We start from the raw sequence: 25068 nt of genomic DNA, 5'->3' as shown, positions 1-25068 counted from the left end.
TGAGATGCCGGAGGATGTGGTGGAGGGTGGTACAATTACAACATTTAAGAGGCATTTGGATGGGTATATGAATAGGAAGGGTTTGGAGGGATATGGGCCAGGTGCTGTCAGGTGGGACTAGATTGGGTTGGGATATCTGGTCGGCATGGACAGGTTGGACCGAAGGGTCTGTTTCCATGCTGTACATCTCTATGACTCTATCTGTAATTTTAAATTAAAAGTGAAGGGATTCATAGTTCTGTTTTACTGTTTCTGCTTTGCTGTCTTTGGAAATATTTCAATTTGATTGGCTGTTTACCCTGTTTGCTATCACTGCTAGAGGTCTCCTCGACTTTGCACCACATTTCAGTCACTCAGGGACAGCATGGTGGCTCAGTGATTAGCACTGCTGCCTCACAGTAACAGGGACCCAGGTTCAATTCCACTCTTGGGTAACTGTCGGTGTGGGTTTCCTCCAAGTTTTCTGGTTTCATCCCACTGTCCAAAGATGTGCAGGGGAAGTGGATTGGCCATGGAACGTACAGGGCTACAGGGATGGGGTGAGTCTGGGTGGGATGCTCCTCAGAGGGTTGGTGTGGATTCAGTGGGCCGAATGGCCTGCTTCCACACTGCAGGGATTCAATGATTCTATGAGGGCTGTGCTGCAGAGATCAGGACTCTGTGAATGGCTTGCTTTGAGGTCAGTGGCAAGTAGGGTCGCGTACTGCTAATTCAATAACATGACTAATCAGAACAATACAAGTTTAGTATTTTTATTAATAAATACTTTAGTCTTGGAATTAGTTATGTTTCCAGTGCAAGTGAAGAATAGGCCTCTTCTATGTGATTTGCGAAATAGTTACAAAATTAATCTTTCAGCCAATTTCACCAGTTTAGTTGTTACCAATCTGTGTTTTCTATTTAGTCAAAGATGCAGAAATGGATTTTGTCTCATTTTATTCTTGGTTGCAATCGAAGGTCAATTTAGTTATTTCAGTAGATTTCAGTAGGCACAGTGGCTTGGTGGTTAGCACTGCTGCCTCACATAACCAGGGACCCAGGTTTGATTCCGCCCTTTGGCAACTGTCTGTGTGGAGTTTGCACATTCTCCCTGTGTCTGTGTGGGTTTCCTCAGATTTCCTCCTACAGTCCAAAGATGTGGAGGTTAGGTGGATTGGCGATGCTAAATTACCCCATAGTGTTCAGGGATGTGTCGGTGAGATGTATTGGTCAGGGGTAAATGTAGAGTAATGGGGAATGGATCTGGGTGGGTCACTCTTCAGAGGGTCAGTGTGGACTTGTTGGGTCAAATGGTCTGTTTCCCCACTGTGGGGCTTCTGTGAAGGAGATTTTTGGCATTTGAAAATAATAAAATATTTAAATGTAATTCCACTTCTAATGTTAGGTTGTATTTAGAAATGAAATCAAATTCTGATAAACTTTCAGGTAACTATTTTACAAATACAAAAGCTTTGCGCTTGCAACTGTACAGATCACGAAATACATTATGTTTTAAGAGAAATTAGGAATTATTTTTGAATTAAAATATTTGTACAGAACAGTTCATGTATATCAAAGCTCAGCTTCAAATTAACAATTGATTTTTCACAAGTTATGTTTCATTTGAAATCCGGAATTGTGCACTTTTTCAAAAAGAAAATCTACACAGGACCCAAATGGTAATCTGACCAAGTGGTCTATGTTGATTTTTACGTTTCACGTGTGGCTGCTCCATCCTCCTCCTTCTCATTCTTTAATTCTAGCACCTTTTTAGTTTAGTTAATGGGATGTGAATGTTGCTGGTAATTGGAGCATTTGTTGTCCATCCCTAATTCCTTTTTGAGCTGAGAGACTTATTATTTCAGAGGGTATTTGAAAGTCTGGAATCACATCTAAGCCAAACTGGATCAGAGCAACAAATCTACTTCCTTAAAGGTCATTAGTGAACCAGTTGAGATTTTGCAACAATTGATCATTTCATTATCACCATTAGATTATGGATTTATATTAATTTAACTTAAATTCCTCTAGTTTCTATTGGAACCCATGTCCCAGACCATTAACATGGCTCTCCAGGTTTATAGTGCAGTGATATCACTACTACACTGTCATTTCCCCCTTTGTAATCTTGCAATCTCTTTAGTGCTTTCTCTTGTCACATTTGCTCGTCTTTCACTTGCTTGAAATTCTATACAAACAAGCCACAGCTACTCATTGTGTAAACTGTAAGGCATTTAAAAGCCAGGGACTTGTATGTTTTATTACTGTAGAATATGGAAATGTGTTGCTGGAAAAGCGCAGCAGGTCAGGCAGCATCTAGGGAACAGGAGAATCGACGTTTCGGGCATTAGCCCTCCTTCAGGAATGAGGAAAGTTTGTTCGATTCTCCTGTTCCCTAGATGCTGCCTGACTTGCTGCGCTTTTCCAGCAACACATTTCCATCTCTGATCTCCAGCATCTGCAGACCTCACTTTCTCCTTACTGTAGAATATGTCTAACTTACTTTGTTATGTAGGTTCTGAAACTCTGAAAAAATTGAATGGTGGAGATGGAAAAGGAAAATCAAAGTTCATCACTCAAAAGAAGGAGAAAGAGACAGAAACAAATAATCCCAAAAAGCTGGAACATGGTACTGGAAAAATATATGCCGCAAAGTTCAAGGGAAAGCAGCAGACTGGAAAAAAACGGAAACTGTTTTCTGGAAACAAAGAGGGTATGGAGCTGATTTATTTATTTTAGTGGAACTTTCCTTTGCAAATGAAAATGCAAGTAATTGCTGATCTTTTTAAGAAAATTTTACAAATCCATCTTTTAAAATTTGTAGATAAAATACGGATGCATGAAAATCATTGACTGGATTTTGGGTCATTTCAAACTTTGTCTGTTTTGTATATAATATGAATATACATGTAACTTATTGCTTTTAAATTATGTATATATTTTCTTCAAGTTGTTTTGGATTAATATTCCAAACCCTTATACATTCATCAATAAATACAGTTGAAGAATTATTTAAATGAGTGAACAGATACTTAAATGTTTAAAAACCTTGCCAATTATTGACAACAAATTTGTTTCTAAAGCGTCTGCTTATTTAACTAGTGCTGATGCAATTTGTCAGACTTTTTATGTTTTGTAATTATTGGAAGAAAAAAATGTTGCCACATAAATAATGGAACAACAGCCATCAATCTTATGTGCTGTGCCATGCTGACTTATATGCTGCTGAGCAATCGGTATAGTTGTCTATACATGGCTTCTTGGTCTTGGATGACATTGCGATGTTGTTTTTGAGTGTTTGTTTCCAATGTAGGTCGGAGAGCAGTACCAGTTAAACTGCTAGCTTGACCCATCTGCGTGCACCACAATTATTGTTGCACTGTTATTTGGACTCACCTTCAAAGATTTGAAGATTTCATTTTATCAAGTACAGGAATGAACCTGCCAGTCCAATGCAATTTTTCTTTTAAAAGTCATGTTGCCTTCACCATTCTTTCATGTAGAACTTCAATTAACACAAATCTACCATTCCTCTAGCTCTCACTGTGAGGTTATAGTTCTTGCTTGGAAGGCCGTAAACACAGTTCCCTTCTCCTTGATGTGGAGAACATCGAAAATGGAGAACAAAGAAAATTATATTGCTGTTGTGCCCCTTAGGTATATGCTTACCAACAGTAAAATCTTTGTTTTAGGTAGATGTAACCAAATGATCTGCTTATTCTTAGGTTTTAGAAACCTAATCTAATATAATCATTTTATAATTATTTTAGGAATCTTACCTTGTTAATTTTTATTCTTTTTTTAACTAATTCCATGCCTCGGGATGTATGCTCAGACGTTATTGCTTTTCCTCCATTTCTGAATGATGCAAAAGGTCTCTTGAATATATCAGACATCGCTATGTAGTAGCCTATATTTGATTTTAAGTTCATGTATAATATGCCAGATATTATGTGTTGGGTATGAAGTGAAGCTAGTAATATTTTGTATTTTAGGCACAACAGCGAAGAAACCTAAATGGGGTGATTACAAAAATCAGAAAAAAGAACTAAAGCAAAACAGACAACTGGACAAGAAAACCAATTATGATTTAGTTGTCCGCTCAAAACATATATGGGAAACTGTAAGAAGGTACTTTTAACAAAGTTTGTTATTACCTTGATATATACTCACCTTAAGTCAGATAATTAGATTTTCTAGTTTAATTCCTGTTAATAATCATCCATAAAGCCTCCCTCCAATTTAAGAAAGTTGAGCGCTCGTCTTATCTGAAATACTTGGTACTTTATTTTCCTTGATCTTGTTTCTATTACTTTACTATCGAGGTTGCTTGCAATCCACCAAGAAAATTACTTTCAACTTGATCATTTTAACTGCAGCCCATTCTCTGATCTATACATTTCCTGTATCGCACCATGACTTTGCCTAACACTACCTTAATGGCTGTGATTTTATCTTCGAATATCAATATTCTCCTGGCTGATACCAACCTTGAGTATGGTTTAAATGTGATGGGAATGGAAATGTAGTTATTTTATTCTAGGATTGCCATCGATAGAATATGGTTGAACCAAAGTTTATAGACTCGGTTATTAAATAATTGCTTCGAACTCAACTCAAATCTTGCAGTTACTTAAAAGCAGCTATTATGGATTTCATTTAAATCAAATTGCCTACTTTGATTGGCGTTTTAAATGTAATTTCTTATGTATGGCTATGAGAAGAGGAGGGACTGCATTATTCTGATGGATAGATAAGATGTCCTGCAAGTCCAGCAGTCATGTCCAGAATCTATTTGGATCCTCTATATTTGATACCTGATCGCCCTCTTCCTGTTTTGAATCTAGTTTCATTTAGCACCATATCGTCATATCCCAACGAGGCTATTCTTGCCAGGAATTCACTAACCTCCTTTACCATACTTTGTCTTTGTGTGCACAACCCAATTTAATTGTTCTTGTATTCTCTTTCATTCCATCCTCACACCAGACCCTATTATTTGTTATCCTACTGCTACTTGTCTTCCCTTTTTTCCCCAGCACTAGCAATCTTTCTGTAAGGATCTTGATCCTGACTCTGTTTAACTGCAAACCCTTTGATCTGTGCGTGTCCCACTTTCCCAGAACTAATCCCAATGCTTCAGGAATGTAAAACCCTCTCACCTGCACTATTTCTCTAGCAACTGTACACCTGCTGTATTCTCTTATTTCTGTGCGCTGAAACGCACGGCATTGAAAGCAATTCAGAGATTATGACCTTATGAAGTCCAATTCATTAGTCTGTTTCCTGATTGCTTGCTTGTCGTTGGTACCAATACAGCTAACAAGCTTCAGAATGTCTGCAGTTGATCGGTGCCATACTGGACCCTGAGACCAAGAAAGCAACATAGCACCCTTGAATATCATTTGCCACTACAGAAATACCTGCCTGCTCTCCTAACTGTTGAATAATTTATCACTATTGCTTTCCTAATCTTGTTTCTCCCAAAATAGGTGTATTTTAACGAAAGATATAGATATTGAAAAATGTTACTATGAAACCATGAAGTAACATGATTTTCAGTTGGAGGTGATCCACTATCAATAAAATCAGTAAATGAAAACCGGTTCTAACCTACAGTATCTGTTAAAACAAAAGTCAATATTTAGCATTTGTGGGCAGGTGCTTCCATTGTAAATTTCTTATGTATTTGTATGTTTTGGGAAATTAATTTTAACTAGTTGCTTGACAGTACAATACTTGAGAAAAAACATGATGTTGAAAAGTTTTGGCTTACAGTCATCAGGACTGAATCACAATATCAAATTTCAAAGGGAATGCCATTATACTTCAAAAGGACAGAATGCTGATTGGTTAGCAGGTGGAATCTGATTGAGAGAGGCATTGCCATAGAGAATATAATGGGAACAATTAACTGCCAAGCTTTTGTTTAAATTCAGCCCGGCAGTTTGAGTTTGATTCATCAAGCATTGCCACAGGGAATGTACCAGGCAGTGTTGTCCTTCAAGGTTTTCTCCAGGTGAAAAAGGTGCAATTCATTTGCATACTCTGTGTTTGCAAAGGACAGGGTCATGCTAGTGAATATGTGACTTACAACACACACAGTTTAGATCAGAGTGGTGCTGGAAAAGCACAGCAGGTCAGGTAGCATCCAAGGAGCAGGAAAATCGACGTTTCAGGCAAAAGCCCTCCATCAGGAATAGAGGCAGGAAGCCTCCAGAGTGGAGAGGTAAATGGAGGGGGGGGTAGCTTACAACACACATAGCGAAGTGACACTGTGAACCCCTTGAATTACTTAGATTACTTACAGTGTGAAAACAGGTCCTTCGGCCCAACAAGTCCAAACCGACCCGCAGAAGCACAACCCACCCGTACATTTACCCCTTCATCTAACACTACTGGCAATTTAGCATGGCCAGTTCACCTGACCTGCACATCTTTGGACTGTGGGAGGAAACCAGAGCACTCGGAGGAAACCCACGCAGACACAGGGAGAATGTGCTAACACCACACACACACAGTCACCTGAGGCGGGAATTGAACCCGGGTCTCTGGCGCTGTGAGGCAGCAGTGCTAACCACTGTGCCACTGTGCCACCCACAGTTGTTAATGTAATTGTTTAGCAAGTGTTCTCCATATCAAAGGTTGGACATTATGTTCTGAATTTTGTAAGAATGGACTGGTTGTATGGCCAGTACTCTGCCCATTATGAGCAGCTGAAGGACATGCTGTTTGATACAATCTGCCATTCATTTAGGAAGTGTATCCCACATACCTGGCATCACCCCAGGACTGAATATGTACATGTTTCCTATTTTTGTAGCAGGCAGAATGACTGTTTGACTGTGGGGCAGCATCCTGTGTGACGAGTGCTGGTCTTGTTGCAACAGGTGACTGACTTCACCTGTTGCTGGAATTTTGAGACACCTTAAATTCCAAAGTAATCTGGTGTGTACTGGGCACTCTTCAGCACAGGAAGTAACGTGTTGGGTACGTTCAGGAATTTGCTCAGTATGCAACAAGCTATGATCTGATTGGAGTAGCTATTATCCCACAGGAAATGCAACCTGCACCCTCATCTCACACAGTATAAATTGTTGTTCCCTTTGAAGTTTTGATATTCTTGAAGTGCTGTGATGAGTGCCAAATGAAAAGGTTTGAACCATTTTTTTTTCTGTAATACTCAAAACAATTATTGTTTTACTGCTTTCGAGGGTATATCAGAAGGCTGCTTCAAATTAATCATTTAAATTGGATTCTTCCTTCAGCTCTTGGATTGGCCCAGCTGTGGGTGCCAATTCTACATTCATCAGCTATTTTAGTGATTTGTTAAGCTAACAATAATTGCATTGAATGTACTGAGTTTTTGACCATGCCCCTTTCTTGCTGTTAGCTATTTGCGCATGTCAAATGTTCAAATTCCTTGCTGATTCACCTTCATGGTCAAAGTATTGTACTTTTTTTTTTAGAAAAGCACTATGTTTATAAAGTATAATGAGAAAATAGTGTTTTTTTTTTTAAAAGTTAATTTACTGTTTACAGAATAACCTCACTTCATACAATTTGTATCTTTCGAAATGCAGGAAAGAGTGCAGTAAAGAGAAGAGAGCAGAATTGATGAAAGAATTGCAGAAGTTGGTCCATGGAAACATTAAAAATGTACGGCTATTTCCAACTTCTGTTTTCAACCTTTTGGTTTTAAGTCTATTTCGTGTGTAAAAAGTGACTTCAATTCAAATTTCAATGTCGCCCCAATATTGAAAATGTTTTTTTAATTGGTGTTTTGAGTGTTCCAGTCAATAACCTATGAATCACATCATTCATTTCTTTCAGTTAGGATGAAAAGTGAAGTTTACTTCCCCTTCATTAACAGAATAATACACTATTTTTCACATTTATATAACATTTTGTCCTTTTTAAGAGGAAAAGGTTTCTCTGTAAGTGGTGCCTGAGGCGTTGTGCAGATTCTGAGCATATCTATCACATTTTAGCTTTAACACTAGCATATGCTGAAATTTAAAAATACAGATGGGCAGTTACTTCATGCTGTTTTTCATTACCTTGCCTAGGAATTGGAAGTTTTCCATCTGGCAAACTTGTCATCAAATTGCATTTAAATTCTAATTTGTAGACTGCCTTGCTGCCTTTTGGGCAAATTAAGCACAGCTCCAACTTGCTATTCTCCTGTTTATAAACAATGTGTCATTTGACTTGTTGTGAGTACGATCACAGGAAACCCAGTTGCATGATTTCTAAGATGTCTTTAAGCATTGGATTATTAACTTGATACAAAAATGCTCTTGAAAGTGTTGCTGGGGATTGTGTCGCCTGAATTTATCTCACCGAATCTGTAATTCCTTGTGGTTAAAGAAGCAGCAGATTTTGAATTTCTGGTGAATTGTATTTTACCATTTTGCCAGATTGCTTTTGCACACGATTCTGCTCGAGTTATCCAGTGTTATGTTCAGTTTGGAGATGAAAAACAAAGACAAGAGGTCTTTGAGGAATTGAAAGGTACCTAAATTCTTTGTAAGCTGCTCATTACATTGAGAAAAGATATTGTTTAAATGCTTCCTTTTGGTTGACATTGATTTGTGTTTTATTTACAGAGCATTTGGTTAGTTTAAGCAAATCCAAATATGGCAGACATATTGTAAAAAAAATTCTGATGTATGGGTAAGTAGAACGTTTAGATTCCTGAAGGCAGGAATGCACAGTATTTATGTAACTTGTTGGATTTATAACACACTAAATCATCTGCTAAATTGTTCTTCATGACAGCTTTATCCTTGTGGCTTAAATTTTGTCAGGGCTAAAATCCTAAACTGCCTCTCATTTGGGAATAGGGTTAGGATTACAAGATTGCTGAGCTTGGCTTGTATGTGCTGCATTGTGGAATGAAAGAATGTAAGTGCTATACCTGTGATTTTCTTGTTGAGCATGGAGTTTCAGATATTGTATCATGTGAACATGGGACATTCCTGAGTGGAGGCCATGACGTAGCAAACATCTATCTAAGGGCAAGCCCTCTGCTCCTTTCTTCACACTTCATGTTCTTAACTGTTTCCCTTCAGTGACTCATAGAAGCCTCATGTTTTCAATTTCAAATTGTTTAACATTCAGTCATTGTCCCTCTACCTCTTTCTAGTCTTCAAGTAACTCCATCACGTTATTTTGCTTTAGAATATTGCCACTCTGAACACTTGGAAGTTTTTGATATGCATTAACAATCTGTCCTTCTACACTAGAGATGTTTGGCATGTGTGGGTGTGCTCCTCTCTTTTCTCTCGCGTGCTCTCTCTCACGCTCTCTCTCTCTCTAAAATGCAAAACGGGCCATTGGAATGTTTTAAAGGCAAGTCAGATAGAAGGTCAGGAATCTCTGCAAAACTAATGGAAGTCGATGGCTAAAAACACGAATGAAGATAAACATAGGAACAGGAGGAGGAGGAGGCCATTCAGCCCCTCCAGCCTGTTCCACCATTCAGTAAGATCATGGCTGATCTGTGGCCCAACTCCAAATGCTTGCCTTTGGCCAATATTTCCTTAACATCTTTGCTTAGCTGAAGTTTATCTCTCTTAGATTTTAAACAACCAACTCATCAAACATCAACTGACATTTGTGGAATAGAGTTCCGAGCTTCTACCACCTTTTTGTGTAAAAATGCTTTCTGGCATCTCCCCTGAACAGTCGGGCCCTAATTTTTAGACTGTGCCCCCAAGCTCTAGAATCCCCGACCAGTGGAAATTGTTAATGTTTATTGACCCTGTCTCTTACTGATAATGTCATGAAGACTTCAACCAGATTTCCCCTTAACCTTTCTAAGTTCTTTGCGCACAGTTGAGGTCACCACATTACCAGAAAGATGTGGATGCTTTGGAGAGAGTGAAAAAAGGTTCACCAGGATGTTGCCTGGTATGGGGGATTTCAGCTTATGAAGAAAGGTCGGATAGACTGGGTTTGTTTTCACCTGATAGAAGTTTATAAGATTGTGAATGGCATGGATAGAGTGGAACATATCAGACTTTTTCCCAGGGCGGAGGGGTCAATTACTAGGGGACACAGGTTCAAGGGGGGGGGAGTTTAAAAGAAGTGTGCGAGGTATATTTTTCACACAAAGGGTGATGAGTTCCCGGATTGCACTACTAGAGGAGGTGTTAGAAGCAAAGCCAGTAGCAGCATTTAAAAAGCGCCTGAAAAAATACACAAATAGGAAGTGTATAGATATGGATCCTGTAAGTGAAGACCGTTTTAGTATGGAAGGGCAAAATGTGTCAGCGCAGGCTTGAAGGGATGAAGTGCCTTTTCCTGTGCTGTTTTGCTCTTTGTTCTAGAGCAAACAAGCAACAAATGAAAAGAAAAAAGACAGACTGAGTAAGAGATTTTTTAATGGGAAATCAGTATAGAGAATAGGTAGAACTTCAAAGAAAGAAGGAAAGGCAGGCACCTTTTATGAGAAAAGACAGAAATTGATGAAAGGAAGGGGGCGCAAACGAGCTGAAAGAGGAATCGGTAGCAGAGGTAATATGCCTCTTATAGAAATTGAATAAAATAATAAGTGGAAAGAGTACATCAAGACCTGTATGACACAGATGGCAAACCAACAGAACTAGAATAAGGCAAAAAAAGCATTTCCCAGGATGGTTTAGGACATAATCTTCTGGAGTAGGAAGTAAGTGAAAGCAAAAGAAGCAGGAGGATGTGATGGAATACCTGCAGAAATGATAGATGGGGTTTGGAGCCGAAAGACTATAGTTCTGGTCTTGTCATAGCTTTTCTGTTTGCTTTATTGATACTGGGGTAATCCTTTTGCTTCTTAAAATGATCTCTTCATTTTGTGGAAGCTAAAAAGGGGAAGTATTCAGCATTGGATGCCAGTTCTCTCTCTGCAACAAATATGTACAGAGATCAGTGAAACTACAGGTAAAGTGGGTGGAGTTTATTATTGATTAACATCTAACAAATTCTTGAGTGCACTTAGATGAGCTGTTAATTTTTCTTTATGGGTATCTGCCAAATATTAATTTTTATAATGCTTGCTTTGATTTTGAGCAGTAGCGAAATTATTCTAAGTGTGAACTTATTAAATAAAATCTTTTGCTGCTATGCAACTTATTAGTCTAAATAGATTTCATGTGGGATTTATTTTTGCCAGAACCAAGCAGCAAGTAGCAGAAATAATCAAAAGTTTTAAAGGTGAAGTGAAAAAAATGTTACGACATTCTGAGGCATCAGCAATTGTGGAATATGCGTACAATGACAAAGCGATATTCGAACAGAGGAAAATGCTAACAGAGGAACTTTATGGAAACATGTTCATGATTTGCAAGGTAATTTTTAACACTTGTATTTGAGTCCAGAAAAAAAGGTTTTGTTGTGTCTTTGTCAATTTTAACCATTTTTATTTCTATACTGTAACTGAAATAAATATTAATACAAATGTGATAAATTGCCAATGAGAGGATCGACACTTGCATTAACTCAAATAGTCACACACGCTATTTTAACAACCTTTTGAAGTGTTTCCAATTACCTGCCGCACTGTGGCTCTGTGGTTAGCACTGCTGCCTCACAGCATCAGGGACCCAGGTTCAATTCCACCCCCTGGCGAGTGTCTGTGTGGTGTTTGTACATTCTCCCCGTGTCTGTGTGGATTACCTCTGGGCTGCTCCAGTTTCCGTCCATAGTACAAAGATTTTCAGGTTAGGTGGATTGACCATGTCAAATTGACCCAGAGTGTACAGGGATGTGCAGGCTAGGTGGAATAGCCATAAGAAAAGTGGGGTTACGGGGATGGGATCTGGGAGAGATGCTGTTCGGAGCGTCGGTGTGGACTTGGTGGGTTGAATGGCCTGCTTCTACATTGTAGGGATCCAATGAATCTTTTTTTTTTCTCCTTTTATATGCAAACATTATTACTCTAATTTTGAACTACATTTTTCCTTCCCTCCATTCTAGTCTAGTTCGAAATATTACAGTTGAATATTTCCTTCTGACTGTGTCCTTTTGATTTTGTAGTTGAGGGTGATCAATCTGAACTGAATAAAATCTGACCAGTTCCGCTTTCAGTTTTAAGCACCATGCTTGGAAAGGGGTAGTTGCAAGACAATGCACACCATAGGAAGGAAGCTGTCATTTCTAACAACCTTCGTAATGTTGCTGTGTTCATGTATCAAATTAAATAGTTTATTCATTTCAAAATGAAAAAATGTTAATAGAATCATAGAGCTGTACAGTACGGATACAGACCATTCAGTCCAACTCGTCCATGCTAACCAGGTATCCTAACCTAATCTAGTCCTATTTGCCAGCACTTGGCCCATATCCCTTGCTATTCATATACCCAAGCAGATGCCTTTTAAATGCTGTAATTGTACCAGTCTCCACCACTTCTTCTGGCACCTCATGCCATATATGCACCACCGTCTGCGTGAAAATGTTGCCCCTTAGGTCCCTTTTATATCTTTCCCCTCTCACCCTAAACCTATGCCCTCTAGTTCTGGACTTCCCCCAAACCAGGGAAAAGACTTTGTCTGTTTATCCTCTTCATGCCCTTCCTGATTTTGTAAACCTCTATAAGGTCACCCCTCAGCCTCTAACGGTCCGGGGAAAACAGCCCCAGCCTGTTCAGCCTCTCCCTGTAACTAAAATCCTCCAAACCTGGCGACATTCTTGTAAATCTTTTCTGAATCCTTTCAAGATTCACAACATCCTTCCGATAGGAAGGAGACCAGAATTGCATGCAATATTCCAACAGTGGCCTAACCATAGTCCTGTACAGCCGCAACATGACCTCCCAACTCCTATCGGCAATGTTCTTGCTAATAAAGGGAAGCATATCAAATGCCATCTTCACTATCCTATCTGGGTTAGGTTTGTTCACTGAGCTGGAAGGTTCATTTTCAGATGTTCTGTCACTTGCTAACTATCCTATCTACCTGTGACTCTACTGCACTCCAAGGTCTCTTCATTCAGCAACACTCTCTAGGACCTTAACATTAAGCATATAAGTTGTGCACTGATTTGCTTTTCCAAAATGCAGCACCTCACATTTACCTAAATTAAACTCCATCTGCCACTCCTTAGCCCATTGACCCATCTGGGAGAAAGTGAGTACTGCAGATGCTGGAGTACCATTGTTGGAAAAATGCAGCAGACCAGGCAGCATCCGAGGAGCAGGAGAATCGACGTTTCGGGCATAAGCCCTTCTTCAGGAATTTCCCCAAAACGTCGATTCTGCTGTGTTTTTCCAGCAGATCAAGATCCCATTGCAATCTGAGGTAACCTCCTTCGCTGTCCACTACCCCTCCAATTTTGGTGTGATCTGCAAACTTACTAACTTCTTTGGTGATTTCGGATTATAGATCATGTATGGGCAGACCCTAACCATTCATTCCAACTGAGCTGTATCAGTGTTTGTACATCACTTAAGCCTCCTCTCATGTTTCCTCCTTTAAACGTACCACTGTATCCTATTCTTTCCCCTCATGTGTTTGCCTAATTTCCACTCATCTACACCTATAATGTGTACTTCAACTGCTCCCTGTGGTAGCAAGTTCCCACAATCTCGCCATCCTTTAGCTGGAAAAAATTCTTTTCAACTTCCTATTTGATTATTTTACTGTTGTAGTTTAGATGTTGATTATCCAAATGTCTGAAAACTGAAAAGACCTAAAAACCAAAAACTTTATCAGAAGCAGACTTGTCGAGACACTGCCTTCTGACCCTTTGGAACAGAAATCTAGCTAGCCCTGAATGGATCTCAAAGCGAAGTTTATTTTCTAAAGTGCTGCACTCTGTGTCTACAGGTTCCTTCAGGCACTTTGAAAAAAAAAGCTTCACATTTAAGTTAAGCAAAGTTTTTTCCAAGGGGCCTGAACAGACTAGTAGACCCTTTATCTGAAATCCCGTTGTTCCCAAGGTTTTCAGGTGAGGGATTCCTGACCAGTGTAGTATATCCTTATGTTGATGATCTCTAGTTACGTTTTGCACCACAGCAGCAAACATTGTGTGTCAATGCTATCAAAATTTTAAAAAGTTTTATTCAGCACCCTCAGTTGATTTTTGTTTACCATTTGTCTATATATCATTTCTGATCTTATCTGCACTCTGCCCAGCGTCTTGAGGGAAAACTTGGCAAATGCGCAAATTCATGCAGAGTCAGTGCTTTGGAACTTCTACCTGACCCAAACGTGTATCTTTCAGGAGCTGGACTGGATAATCAGGGCCATTAATGTCAATGCTGTATGTTTGAACATGCTATTTAAACTCCCTCCTCAACCCACATTTTTAGAGCTAATTAAAACATTTATACTGTTTCTGCCACGTTACAGAATTCCAACAGTCCAAGGAAATATTGCTTCACCTTGCAGTGACACCCACACCTTCTGAAAGAATAGAAAAAACTTAATTATCAACATACAACCTGATCGACCTCCTGCCTCCCCCCTCCCCCCACTTTAATTTTAGAGTTTTCATTTTAGACTTAATAGACTATAATTGCTATTGTACAACAAAATGTAGTAAAGACAGTGTAGGTTTAGATGAAAAGTATCTATGTGCTCCAAAAGAGATGACGTGGTGCATAACAATAATGTGATAGAGACTTCTGAGATTTGGCTTTGTCCTATCAGTTTCCAGCACATTGAGTTAATCTTATTATTGAGTGTCTTCCACATACAACCAGGCATCAGTGATGCTGTACAAAGAAGTTGCAATGTAGTTAATGTGTAGCATGTCAGTATAATATGATTTTAGAACATGCTTTTAAAAGTTTTTCTTTTATCAGTATTTGGAATGAATTGTACCATTTGTGTTTCTTTTATTTACTAGTCTGTATTTTGTCCAACATTGGACAAAGTTCTGGAATTCAATCCTGACAAACGAGAAAGTATAATGGGAGAAATGAAAGAAATCCTCACTCCTATGGCACAGAAGTAAGAAAACTATTGGTGACTTTATAACATATTGAGTCTTTTAAATTAAAACAAAACAAGTTACCTCATTCCAAATTACTTCCAAACAAAATATATCTCTATTTCAAGTATGTGATTTGATCTTCTGATGCACACGGTTACAATCCTGTACCTCAGTCCTTTAGTCAGCACAAGTCAGATATGAGGAGGGGTGGGGAAAGAGTCATTAACCCTGTAAGGAATTCTGTGTCAAGAAACCCCCTCCAGCCCCTTGTAAACCTGAGCTATTAATTATTTCTCTGATCAGTTTCTGTTCCATTCTTTCTGTTCTGGTCATACCTTTTCATAAAATGCCTTCTTGAATTATTAAGGAATTCTATTCCAGAGCTATTTCACCTTTTAAGTAAAGTAGATTTTTTTTGGCCAGACAACATAATCAAGTCATAGAGATGTACAGCAAGGAAACAGACCCTTTGATCCAACTTGTCCATGCCCAGCAAGTATCCTAAATTAATGTACATCATCCCCATTTTTTTCAGCTTGCTGTAATTTTATTCTATCCCACACCTGGCTTTTATTGGTAGAGGAATCTGGCTTTTATTGGTAGAGGAATTGAGTTCCGGAGCCCTGAGATCATGTTGCAGTTGTATAAGACTCTGGTGCGGCCGCATCTGGAGTATTGTGTGCAGTTTTGGTCGCCATACTATAGGAAGGATGTGGAGGCACTGGAACGGGTGCAGAGGAGGTTTACCAGGATGTTGCCTGGTATGGTAGGAAGATCTTACAAGGAAAAGCTGAGGGACTTGAGGCTGTTTTCATTAGAGAGAAGAACTTAAAGGCAAGACAAGCCAAAGTACTATGAGGCTACTGTGGGGTGTCATGGTGGGGTACTGCAGGTATTTGTGCTAGGAGACCATTCCTGATGAAGGGCCAATGCCCAAAACATCGATTCTCCTGCTCCTTGGATGCTGCCTGACCTGCTGTGCTTCTCCAGCACAACATTCTCAACTGCATGTAGTATATAAAAATCTGCAGATGAAAGCAAATGGGTGGAAGGATGATCTTTGAGGAGGATGAGGAAAATTATCCGCACTATTTAATATCTACCATACATTTACCCAGGGGGGGCCTGCTCCAACAAGGGGGGGGCCTGCTCCAACAAGGGGGGGGCCTGCTCCAACAAGGGGGGGGCCTGCTCCAACAAGGGGGGGGCCTGCTCCAACAAGGGGGGGGCCTGCTCCAACAAGGGGGGGGCCTGCTCCAACAAGGGGGGGGCCTGCTCCAACAAGGGGGGGGCCTGCTCCAACAAGGGGGGGGCCTGCTCCAACAAGGGGGGGGCCTGCTCCAACAAGGGGGGGGCCTGCTCCAACAAGGGGGGGGCCTGCTCCAACAAGGGGGGGGCCTGCTCCAACAAGGGGGGGGCCTGCTCCAACAAGGGGGGGGCCTGCTCCAACAAGGGGGGGGCCTGCTCCAACAAGGGGGGGGCCTGCTCCAACAAGGGGGGGGCCTGCTCCAACAAGGGGGGGGCCTGCTCCAACAAGGGGGGGGCCTGCTCCAACAAGGGGGGGGCCTGCTCCAACAAGGGGGGGGCCTGCTCCAACAAGGGGGGGGCCTGCTCCAACAAGGGGGGGGCCTGCTCCAACAAGGGGGGGGCCTGCTCCAACAAGGGGGGGGCCTGCTCCAACAAGGGGGGGGCCTGCTCCAACAAGGGGGGGGCCTGCTCCAACAAGGGGGGGGCCTGCTCCAACAAGGGGGGGGCCTGCTCCAACAAGGGGGGGGCCTGCTCCAACAAGGGGGGGGCCTGCTCCAACAAGGGGGGGGCCTGCTCCAACAAGGGGGGGGCCTGCTCCAACAAGGGGGGGGCCTGCTCCAACAAGGGGGGGGCCTGCTCCAACAAGGGGGGGGCCTGCTCCAACAAGGGGGGGGCCTGCTCCAACAAGGGGGGGGCCTGCTTCCAACAAGGGTGGGCCTGCTCCAACAAGGGGGGGGCCTGCTCCAACAAGGGGGGGGCCTGCTCCAACAAGGGGGGGGCCTGCTCCAACAAGGAGGCATCTTGCAAAAGGTTATGGAGAAGTGTAACATTAATTGGCTGAATCAGTTGGGAACTGCTTTAAATATGCACATGTTTCTTCTGCTTAACTAACCTGTTGGTGCAGTTTTCATTCGATGTTAATCATATAAATGTAGTTTAATTCACTTTATCTCCTTGGATATCTCTAGAGAAGCAGTAATAAAGCACACGTTGGTACACAAGGCATTCTTGGACTTCTTCACACACTGCCCTGAGAAAATGAGAACGGTAAATGATTTCTCTCTCTATTTTACGTAATTGTTTTAATCTGTTTTGAAGGATTTGTTAACATTGAACTTTCTAGCTTGTGGATTTAAACCTTTGTGTCTATCATCAAATATATGTATACTTGTGAATCCTTAATTTAGTCCTTTTTGAAACTAACAGAAGATTTCAGGTTGACTTGGTTGAGCTGTAATTAGTAGCTCATTTGACATGCAGCTGAGCTGATATTTTGTTCATGAAAACTATCTATTATTATTGTCTTTGATCAACTGCAATGGCCCTTTTCATCTTGATTATATTATCCTGAAGAAGGGCATGTGCCCGAAACGTCGAATCTTCTGTTCCCTAGATGCTGCCTGACCTGCTGTGCTGTTCCAGCAATAAAGTTTCAGCTATATTTTTTGATAGCCAATTAGAAACTTTAGTTGACTGAGTGTTCACTCTTGAGTTACTCGTTAACGTTGATAATCAAATGAAGCACCTTACTGTGTTAGGAATTCTAGGCACGTATAAGATTTTGTGTGAACTCATAAAGTAATAGTGCCCTAACCAGCAATGCCCACATCACATGCACAAATAAAAAATGTAGTGTACAATACTGAGAACCAAAATTAATAGTTGAACATGTCTGTTCCAGGTGGGAATGCTGACCGTACATAAACCATAAAATCCTAAAAACTGCAGACACTGGAAACCAGAAAAATACAAAAATTGCTGGAAAAACTCAACATACCTGGTAACATCTTTGGAGAGAAAGCAGAGTTAACTGCAGTTCTGCAGAAGAGTCACTGGATCAGACCATTTACTCTGCTTTCTCTCCAAAGATGCTGCTAGATGTGCTGAATTTTTCCAGCAAGTTCTGTTTCTGTTTATGCATAAACCATATTTCAAAAAACAAAAGAGTGCTGTGTGTAGGATGTTGCAAACTGCATGCAGATCAGTGCAAAAGGTCTTGCACAGTGTGTTCAATGAAACACATTGTTTATTTAATCATGGTGAGGTGTGCCACTGCAACAATTCCAAAATATGGATGCCTTGGTGTAGCTTCATTGATTTATTCAAATAATATCAAACCTTTATTCTTTTGTGATACATGAGCATTGTTGACGCAGCCAACGATTGTCGTTAATATTCAACTGCACCTGAACTGAGTAGCTCACTATTTCAGAGGGGAAGTTAAAAGTCAACCACATTGCTGTGGTTCTGGAGTTAAATGGAGGCCAGACCAGAAAAGGATGGCAGCTTTCCTTCAGAGCATTAGAGAACCGACTCGATAGTTTCACAGTCATCGGTACCAAGACCAACTCAATGCACTGGATTTATTCATCGAGTTTAGACTCCACCAGAGACTCTAGTGGGGTTTGAACTGTTGATGCTCGGGTCTGTCTAGATGAAGAGCCTAGTGACATGTACCCCTGTTTGTATGACTCACAGTGGTCGTCTAATGCTTGAAGTTATAATCATCATTCAGTTGTTCAAGGATGGCTTATTCTTGCATGTTAAATTGGTTGTTATTTTATTCTGTTTTCTGGCTAGCCATTGGTGCAGGCAGAGACTGATATTTTGAAGAAACATTTTAAAGTACATTCAAATTATTAATACTAATACAAGCAAAACACTCCAGGAAATAGAAATCTAAAATCAAATGAAGGGAAGTGATGAAAGGCTTGGGAGCATCTGCATAGTGTGAAATGTTTTGTGTCAAAGGCCTTTTCCATCCCACATATGCTTCTAGACCTGCTGAAATTTTATCTCAAATATAAATGTTTTGATTCTGAGCATTGTGTTTGTTGCAATATACTTCAATAAAATGAGCGGGAGAAGGAAAAATAATGAATTTTGGAGTTTGGTTGCTTGATGGATCAAATGAACCTTGAATAAATTTTAATGTAGGTTTGTCCCTTGATGAAACTTCAGCTTTCAGAATAGGTTTCACTTCTGATTTGTTGCTTGTTTGGTCATTATCTTGTTTGTTTCAATTAATGATCGCCAGACTGAAGGATTAATGGTGGTTGTATATACACTGAAGTAATTATCTGAAATTTCTGAATTCAGGAAATGATAGAAGCTGTGCGAGAAGCAGCCATTTATATGGCTCATACACATGATGGAAGCAGAGTGGCAATGCACTGTTTATGGCATGGAACCGCGAAAGTAAGTCAAGAGGAACAGAGCATTTTGCTTTTTTTTAATCATTTGATGTTTATTGTGCAATGTATTTTTTTCAGGAAAGTACCTGGATGAACCCGTAGATAAATAATTGATCGCGTGATTGACAAACCATGCTGAAGAAAATGTTCTAACACCTGAATCTGTACGATAGGAAAACACCTGGATAACTTTAGCTTAACTTCTCCAGTTAGTTTCTTTTTCATATTCAAGAGTGTTTGTTTCTGACCTGATTTTCAATGTTGTTGTAAATAGAAAGGTGTCGAATACTGTTTCATGATTTTTGCATGTAATTCAGTCTCGGAGCTCCCCTTATGCTGAGCTGTTTGCTGTCTTATTCAGGCCAGTCAGATTTCCACTTTGGTTCACAGTTTCTGTGAAAATTGTTGACAGTAGGCAGGATGAAAGTGAGTATTGGTGATGCAATTATAGGGCATGACAAGTAACCTCAATATCCCTTGAATTAGGGAAGGTGTGGTTGTTCACAGTTCTCGCTCCTCATCACTGTGCAGTAATGCCAATAGAGCTGCATACAGATGAATATCACATAAGAACTGTGATGGATGAATCGTCTGTCAATATACTGAAGGTTTCAGCGTGAGATTGGACATTTGGATTCAGTAGAGCACAACTGGCAGCTAATGGCATTTTCAAAAGAAGGATGAAAGTGAGGGATTGGGTGTAAACTAGGTCACAATTAAACAATTTTGTTTGATGCTGTGAAAGAAGCAAATTATAAACTGATCACTTAATTCGGTTTCTGTTTCAATGTAGTTTTTAAACAGATTTCTGTTTTGATTAGTTACTTATACGTAAGAATTCAGTTACAATTCTTTACTAAAAGTTGTTTGTTTTCTTCTTAGGACAGAAAGATTATTGTGAAAACAATGAAGACCTACGTAGAGAAAATTGCCACTGTAAGATGGGATCTGTACTAGTAGCCTTCGGAAATGTCACCAGATTTTTGTTTTTACATTGAGGTAGTAAGGTAGTTAGTGAAGTAAATAACCAATGAAAAGGTGGAGGATCCTCAGCTCAATTTGTTAATACCTTGCATCTCCTGTTGGTTGCTTGAAAGTACCCCACTTCCCATTTGCTGGAAACCTTTCTGATGCTTCCCCTCCAAAGAGTGCCGTAGGCTTTCAGCAGTAAACAGTTTGAATCTCAATGAAGCTTGTAGATCAAACACAGATAAGGTTAGCAGGTGTCTTTTTATATCAGGAATTAGTGCACAATTCATTTATTTATTAGACAGTTAGACCATAAGACATAGGAGTGGAAGTAAGGCCATTCGGCCCATCGAGTCCGCTCCGCCATTCAATCATGGCTGATGCGCATTTCAGCTCCACTTGCCAGCGTTCTCCCCGTAGCCCTTAATTCCTCTAGACAACAAGAATCTATCAATCTCGGCCTTGAAGACATTTAGCGTCCCGGCTTCCACTGCACTCCGTGGCAATGAATTCCACAGGCCCACCACTCTCTGGCTGAAGAAATGCCTCCGCATTTCTGTTCTGAAATGACCCCCTCTAATTCTAAGGCTGTGTCCACGGGTCCTAGTCTCCTCGTCTAACGGAAACAATTTCCTAGCATCCACCTTTTCCAAGCCATGTATTATTTTGTACGTCTCTATTAAGTCTCCCCTTAATCTTCTAAACTCCAACGAATACAATCCCAGTATCCTCAGCCATTCCTCATATGTTAGACCTGTCATTCCAGGGATCATCCGTGTGAATCTCCGCTGGACACGTTCCAGTGCCAGTATGTCCTTCCTGAGGTATGGGGACCAAAACTGGACACAGTACTCCAAATGGGGCCTAACCAGAGCTTTATAAAGTCTTAGTAGTACATCTCTGCTTTTATATTCCAACCCTCTTGAGATAAGAGACAACATTGCATTCGCTTTCTTAATCACGGACTCAACCTGCATGTTTACCTTTAGAGAATCCTCGACTAGCACTCCCAGATCCCTTTGTGCTTTGGATCACTGACATATTGAATAAAAGCAGTCGTCTATTTAGGGCTGAGATGCAGAAACATTTGCGGGACACCGCTCGTCACCGGCTGCCATTCTGAAAAAGAACCTTTTATCCCAACTCTCTGCCTTCTGTTAGACAGTCAATCCTCAATCCATCCCAGCAGCTCACCTCGAACACCATGGGCCCTCACCTTGCTCAGCAGCCTCCCGTGTGGCACCTTATCAAAGGCCTTTTGAAAGTCTAGATAGACCACATCCACTGGGTTTCCCTGGTCTAACCTACTTGTTACCTCTTCAAAAAATTCCAGCAGTTGTTAGTTTAATGGTCACAATTACTGAGACTTGTAATTCCAGATAGTATTACTGGAATTTAATTGATTTAAGCCTGGGTTGGAGCATTGAATCAGTTTCTGGATCACTAGTTCAGTGCTATTACCACTACGCCACCATCTTCTTGAAGTATTTTTCCCTAATTTTGCATCTAGTACAGACTCTCAGTATTTTATCAAGTATGGGTGTGGGAGCAGCCTTTGATGACAAGCCCCAGTCATGAGGAGGAACATTGATAGCCGTCTCATTGAAACTTGACATCTTTTAGTCGATTATATCTCTGTTCCTTCACTGTTCCTTCATCAGTTCTACACACTGTGCAACTTTTAGACTCTTCAGCTTTGGATTTATAGTTAATAGTGAAGGAGTAATTACATTGATTCTCTAATCAAAATTTAATTTTAAGAATTAAATTTTCGTACTGCATGAGCTAAGTGTTTGAATGATATTCGCATTTTTAGTAATTTCTTGCATTCTTCGCTTAAATCCGAAGGTCACTGGACAGCAGCATTTGTGTACAACATCTGCAAAGTTGAATTCTGAAACAATAACCTGTGCATGTCCTATAAATTATTTTACAGGGTGAATTTTCCCATTTAGTTCTCATGGCAGCTTTTGACTGTATAGATGACACAAAACTCATGAAACAGATCATTCTAACAGTGAGTATTTGAACTCTTCCAATCCTAGTTGGCAAAGAAGGAAAGATAACTTCAAGGGCTGGTTCAGAACATTGTTTTCAATGGGGGAAATCATTTATATTAACGCAACAAGATGCTGTTTTGATATTTTGGTTAACTTGATGATATTCCCAACCAAAGTTATTTGTATTAGGTATGTGAACGCAGGAATTATGATGACCATCTCTGAATATTGGAATGGCTTGCTCAGGAATATGCTTCACTTCTGATTTTTGCTGAAAGCATTTCTGACATTTCCAATCCAAAGAGAGTCATAGGCTTTGAGCAGCAAACAGTTTGAATCTCAATAAAAACATAAAATATTGTTTTCTGGTTCTGTGCGAAAGGGTATATTTGAAGGTTTTGACTAAAGTGAGTTTTTAATCCTTTCCTACTCAGCAAGAATGGGGACAGTAGTTTCTTTTAATGTTATGCCTGCTATTTAAATAAAATGTATGCAGCTAAAGGTAACGTTGAATTGAAAATCAAATAATCAACTTCTTAAGGTTGTATTAAAAATGTACTTGGAGGTTTCAGTAAACCTTGATGGCTTAATTGTTTTATGAGCAAGCCAAAGCTTGAACATTCTCTGTGCATGGGATCTCTCTCCTCTCCTGGCCCCCCTCCACAGTTCCTTCCCAATGGCAATAATTTGTAGTGGAGTATGTGCCAAAAACAATCTGAGAGCACTTTGATCAAGTTGCCACCCTTTATTGAGTGGCAGAATTATCAGAGTTTAGCCCTGTCATTTTCAAGCACACTCTAACAGGTTTATTTGGAAGAATAAGCTTTCAGAGCGCTGATCCTTTGTCACTTAACTAGTGGGGCAGGATCATAGGACACAGAATTTATAGTAAAGTGTACAGTAAATACTGTAAATTCTGTGTCCTATGATCCTGCCCTACTAGCTACCTGACAAAGGAGCAGTGCTCCGAAAGCTTGTATTTAAAATAAACCTGTTGGACTATAACCTGGTGGTGTGTGATTTTTAACTTTGTCTACCCCAGTCCAACATTGGCACCTCCACAACATGATCTTCAAGCATGTATTATTGGATCATATTTATTCATTGTGGAGAATTTCTCTGAACAGCTTTCATCCTCCAATCTCAGCCTGTGGATTGCTAAAGCCTATTAAATTAGTGTGTAACCACTGTTCTTTTTGGGACTTAATTGTCCAAACTGCCAGTGTTCCTGAGCCGTTGCCATACAATATTATTCCACTCATAAAGTACATCTGAATTCAGAGCTCTGTTTTTGCCTGCCACCAGTTGAATTAAATCCCAGTAAAAGTTGCCACCACCAAGAAATATAGAGCAAAGCTGAGGCTATTTTCCCTCAAGTGCCAGAGGCTGAGCAGAGACCTTATAGAAGTTTGTAAAATCATAAGAGCCGAGATAGGGTGAATAGACAAGGTCTTTTTCCCCCGGGGGAGGGGAGTCCAAAACTAGAGGGCATAGGTTTAAAGTGAGAGGGGAAAGATTTAAAAGGCACCTACGGGCCAACTGTTTCACGCAGAAGCTGGTGGGTGTATGGAATGAGCTGGCAGAGGAAGTGGTGGTGGCAGGTACAATTACAACATTTAAAAGGCATCTGGATGGGTACATGAATCGGTAGGATTCAGAGGAATATGGGCCAAATGCTGGCAAATGGGACTAGATTAGGTTGGGATATCTGGTCGGCGTGGACAAGTTGGACTGAAGGGTCTGTTTCCATGCTGTACATCTCAATGTGGCTAAGGCAGGAAAGTGTGAAATGAAATAAAATTTGGACTGAGATTGAGAAAATAACTAACTGATTGCTTTCTGACTAATTTAACATTTGTCTGCGTAACTGGAAACAGAATTAACAGAAGAATTATTCTATTTAATACCTGCAATTCTCTATTCGCAGGAGATCAATGAAGCTTTGCCAAACTTGATCGACAATAAATATGGCAAGAAGGTTTTGGTATATTTACTAAGTCCAAGGGATCCAGCACATACCGTGCCAGAGATTATTAAACTTCTACAACAAGGTGATGGAAACACTCACAGGTCAGATTTGTTTGCATTTTACATGACTGGAATTGTGTTCAGGGATTTGGCTCTTTGAACATAAATGTTAGGACGCTACATTGATTTTGGTGAAAGCAATTCGAACTTCATATAGATTGATGAACAAGCTGGCAGGATTTAAAGCATTGTTTTCTTCATTCACTGCATGAGTCTGCCTATTGCTCATCCCTAATTGTCCTTGACAAGGTGGTGGTGAGCTGCCTTCTTGAATTGCTGTAGTCCATCGGTTTTAGTACACTCAAAGTGCAAATAGGAAGAGAGCTCTGGGATTTTGACTCATCAACAAGTTAACAATGACACTACAGTTCCAGGGTGCTGCAGGGAACTTTCTAGACAGTACATGCTGCTGCCACTGTGCAGATGAAGGGAGTCAATGCTAAAGATGTTTGGATGCCAAATGACCATTTTGATCTGCATAGTATTCAATTTCTTGTGTTATTGGAGCTGCATTCATTCTGACCAGCAAACCATAATCAATCTAACTCAGTATGTAGATTGTCCGACCAGAGGGGAGGCCATATTGAATTTGGTACTTGGTAATGAACCGGGACAAGTGATGGGCTTGTTAGTGGGTGAGCATTTTGGTGATGGTGACCACAATTCTGTGACTTTCACCTTGGTTATGGAGAGAGATAGGTGCGTGCAACAGGGCAGGTTTTACAATTGGG

At 40.4% G+C, this 25068-nt stretch overlaps 1 protein-coding gene across 2 annotated transcripts in view; it reads left to right on the top strand.

Annotated features, from left to right (window-relative positions):
• pum3 (pumilio RNA-binding family member 3) overlaps nucleotides 1–25068 on the top strand; it is a 47208-nt gene that overhangs the window by 2241 nt on the left and 19899 nt on the right. For both annotated transcript variants that reach the window (XM_043718526.1, XM_043718532.1), the window contains exons 2-13: nucleotides 2495–2692; nucleotides 3975–4110; nucleotides 7563–7638; nucleotides 8400–8493; nucleotides 8589–8655; nucleotides 11135–11309; nucleotides 14812–14915; nucleotides 17115–17193; nucleotides 19246–19344; nucleotides 20223–20276; nucleotides 22246–22326; nucleotides 24237–24379. In XM_043718526.1, coding sequence (XP_043574461.1) covers nucleotides 2495–2692; nucleotides 3975–4110; nucleotides 7563–7638; nucleotides 8400–8493; nucleotides 8589–8655; nucleotides 11135–11309; nucleotides 14812–14915; nucleotides 17115–17193; nucleotides 19246–19344; nucleotides 20223–20276; nucleotides 22246–22326; nucleotides 24237–24379 — 1306 coding nt within the window. The remainder of the gene's footprint in view (nucleotides 1–2494; nucleotides 2693–3974; nucleotides 4111–7562; nucleotides 7639–8399; nucleotides 8494–8588; nucleotides 8656–11134; nucleotides 11310–14811; nucleotides 14916–17114; nucleotides 17194–19245; nucleotides 19345–20222; nucleotides 20277–22245; nucleotides 22327–24236; nucleotides 24380–25068) is intronic.

This window comes from Chiloscyllium plagiosum, chromosome 2, assembly GCF_004010195.1.
Source record: "Chiloscyllium plagiosum isolate BGI_BamShark_2017 chromosome 2, ASM401019v2, whole genome shotgun sequence".
Classification (NCBI taxonomy): domain Eukaryota; kingdom Metazoa; phylum Chordata; class Chondrichthyes; order Orectolobiformes; family Hemiscylliidae; genus Chiloscyllium; species Chiloscyllium plagiosum.
Note: the sequence above shows the minus strand (reverse complement) of the source record. Positions and strands in the feature narration are given on the sequence as shown.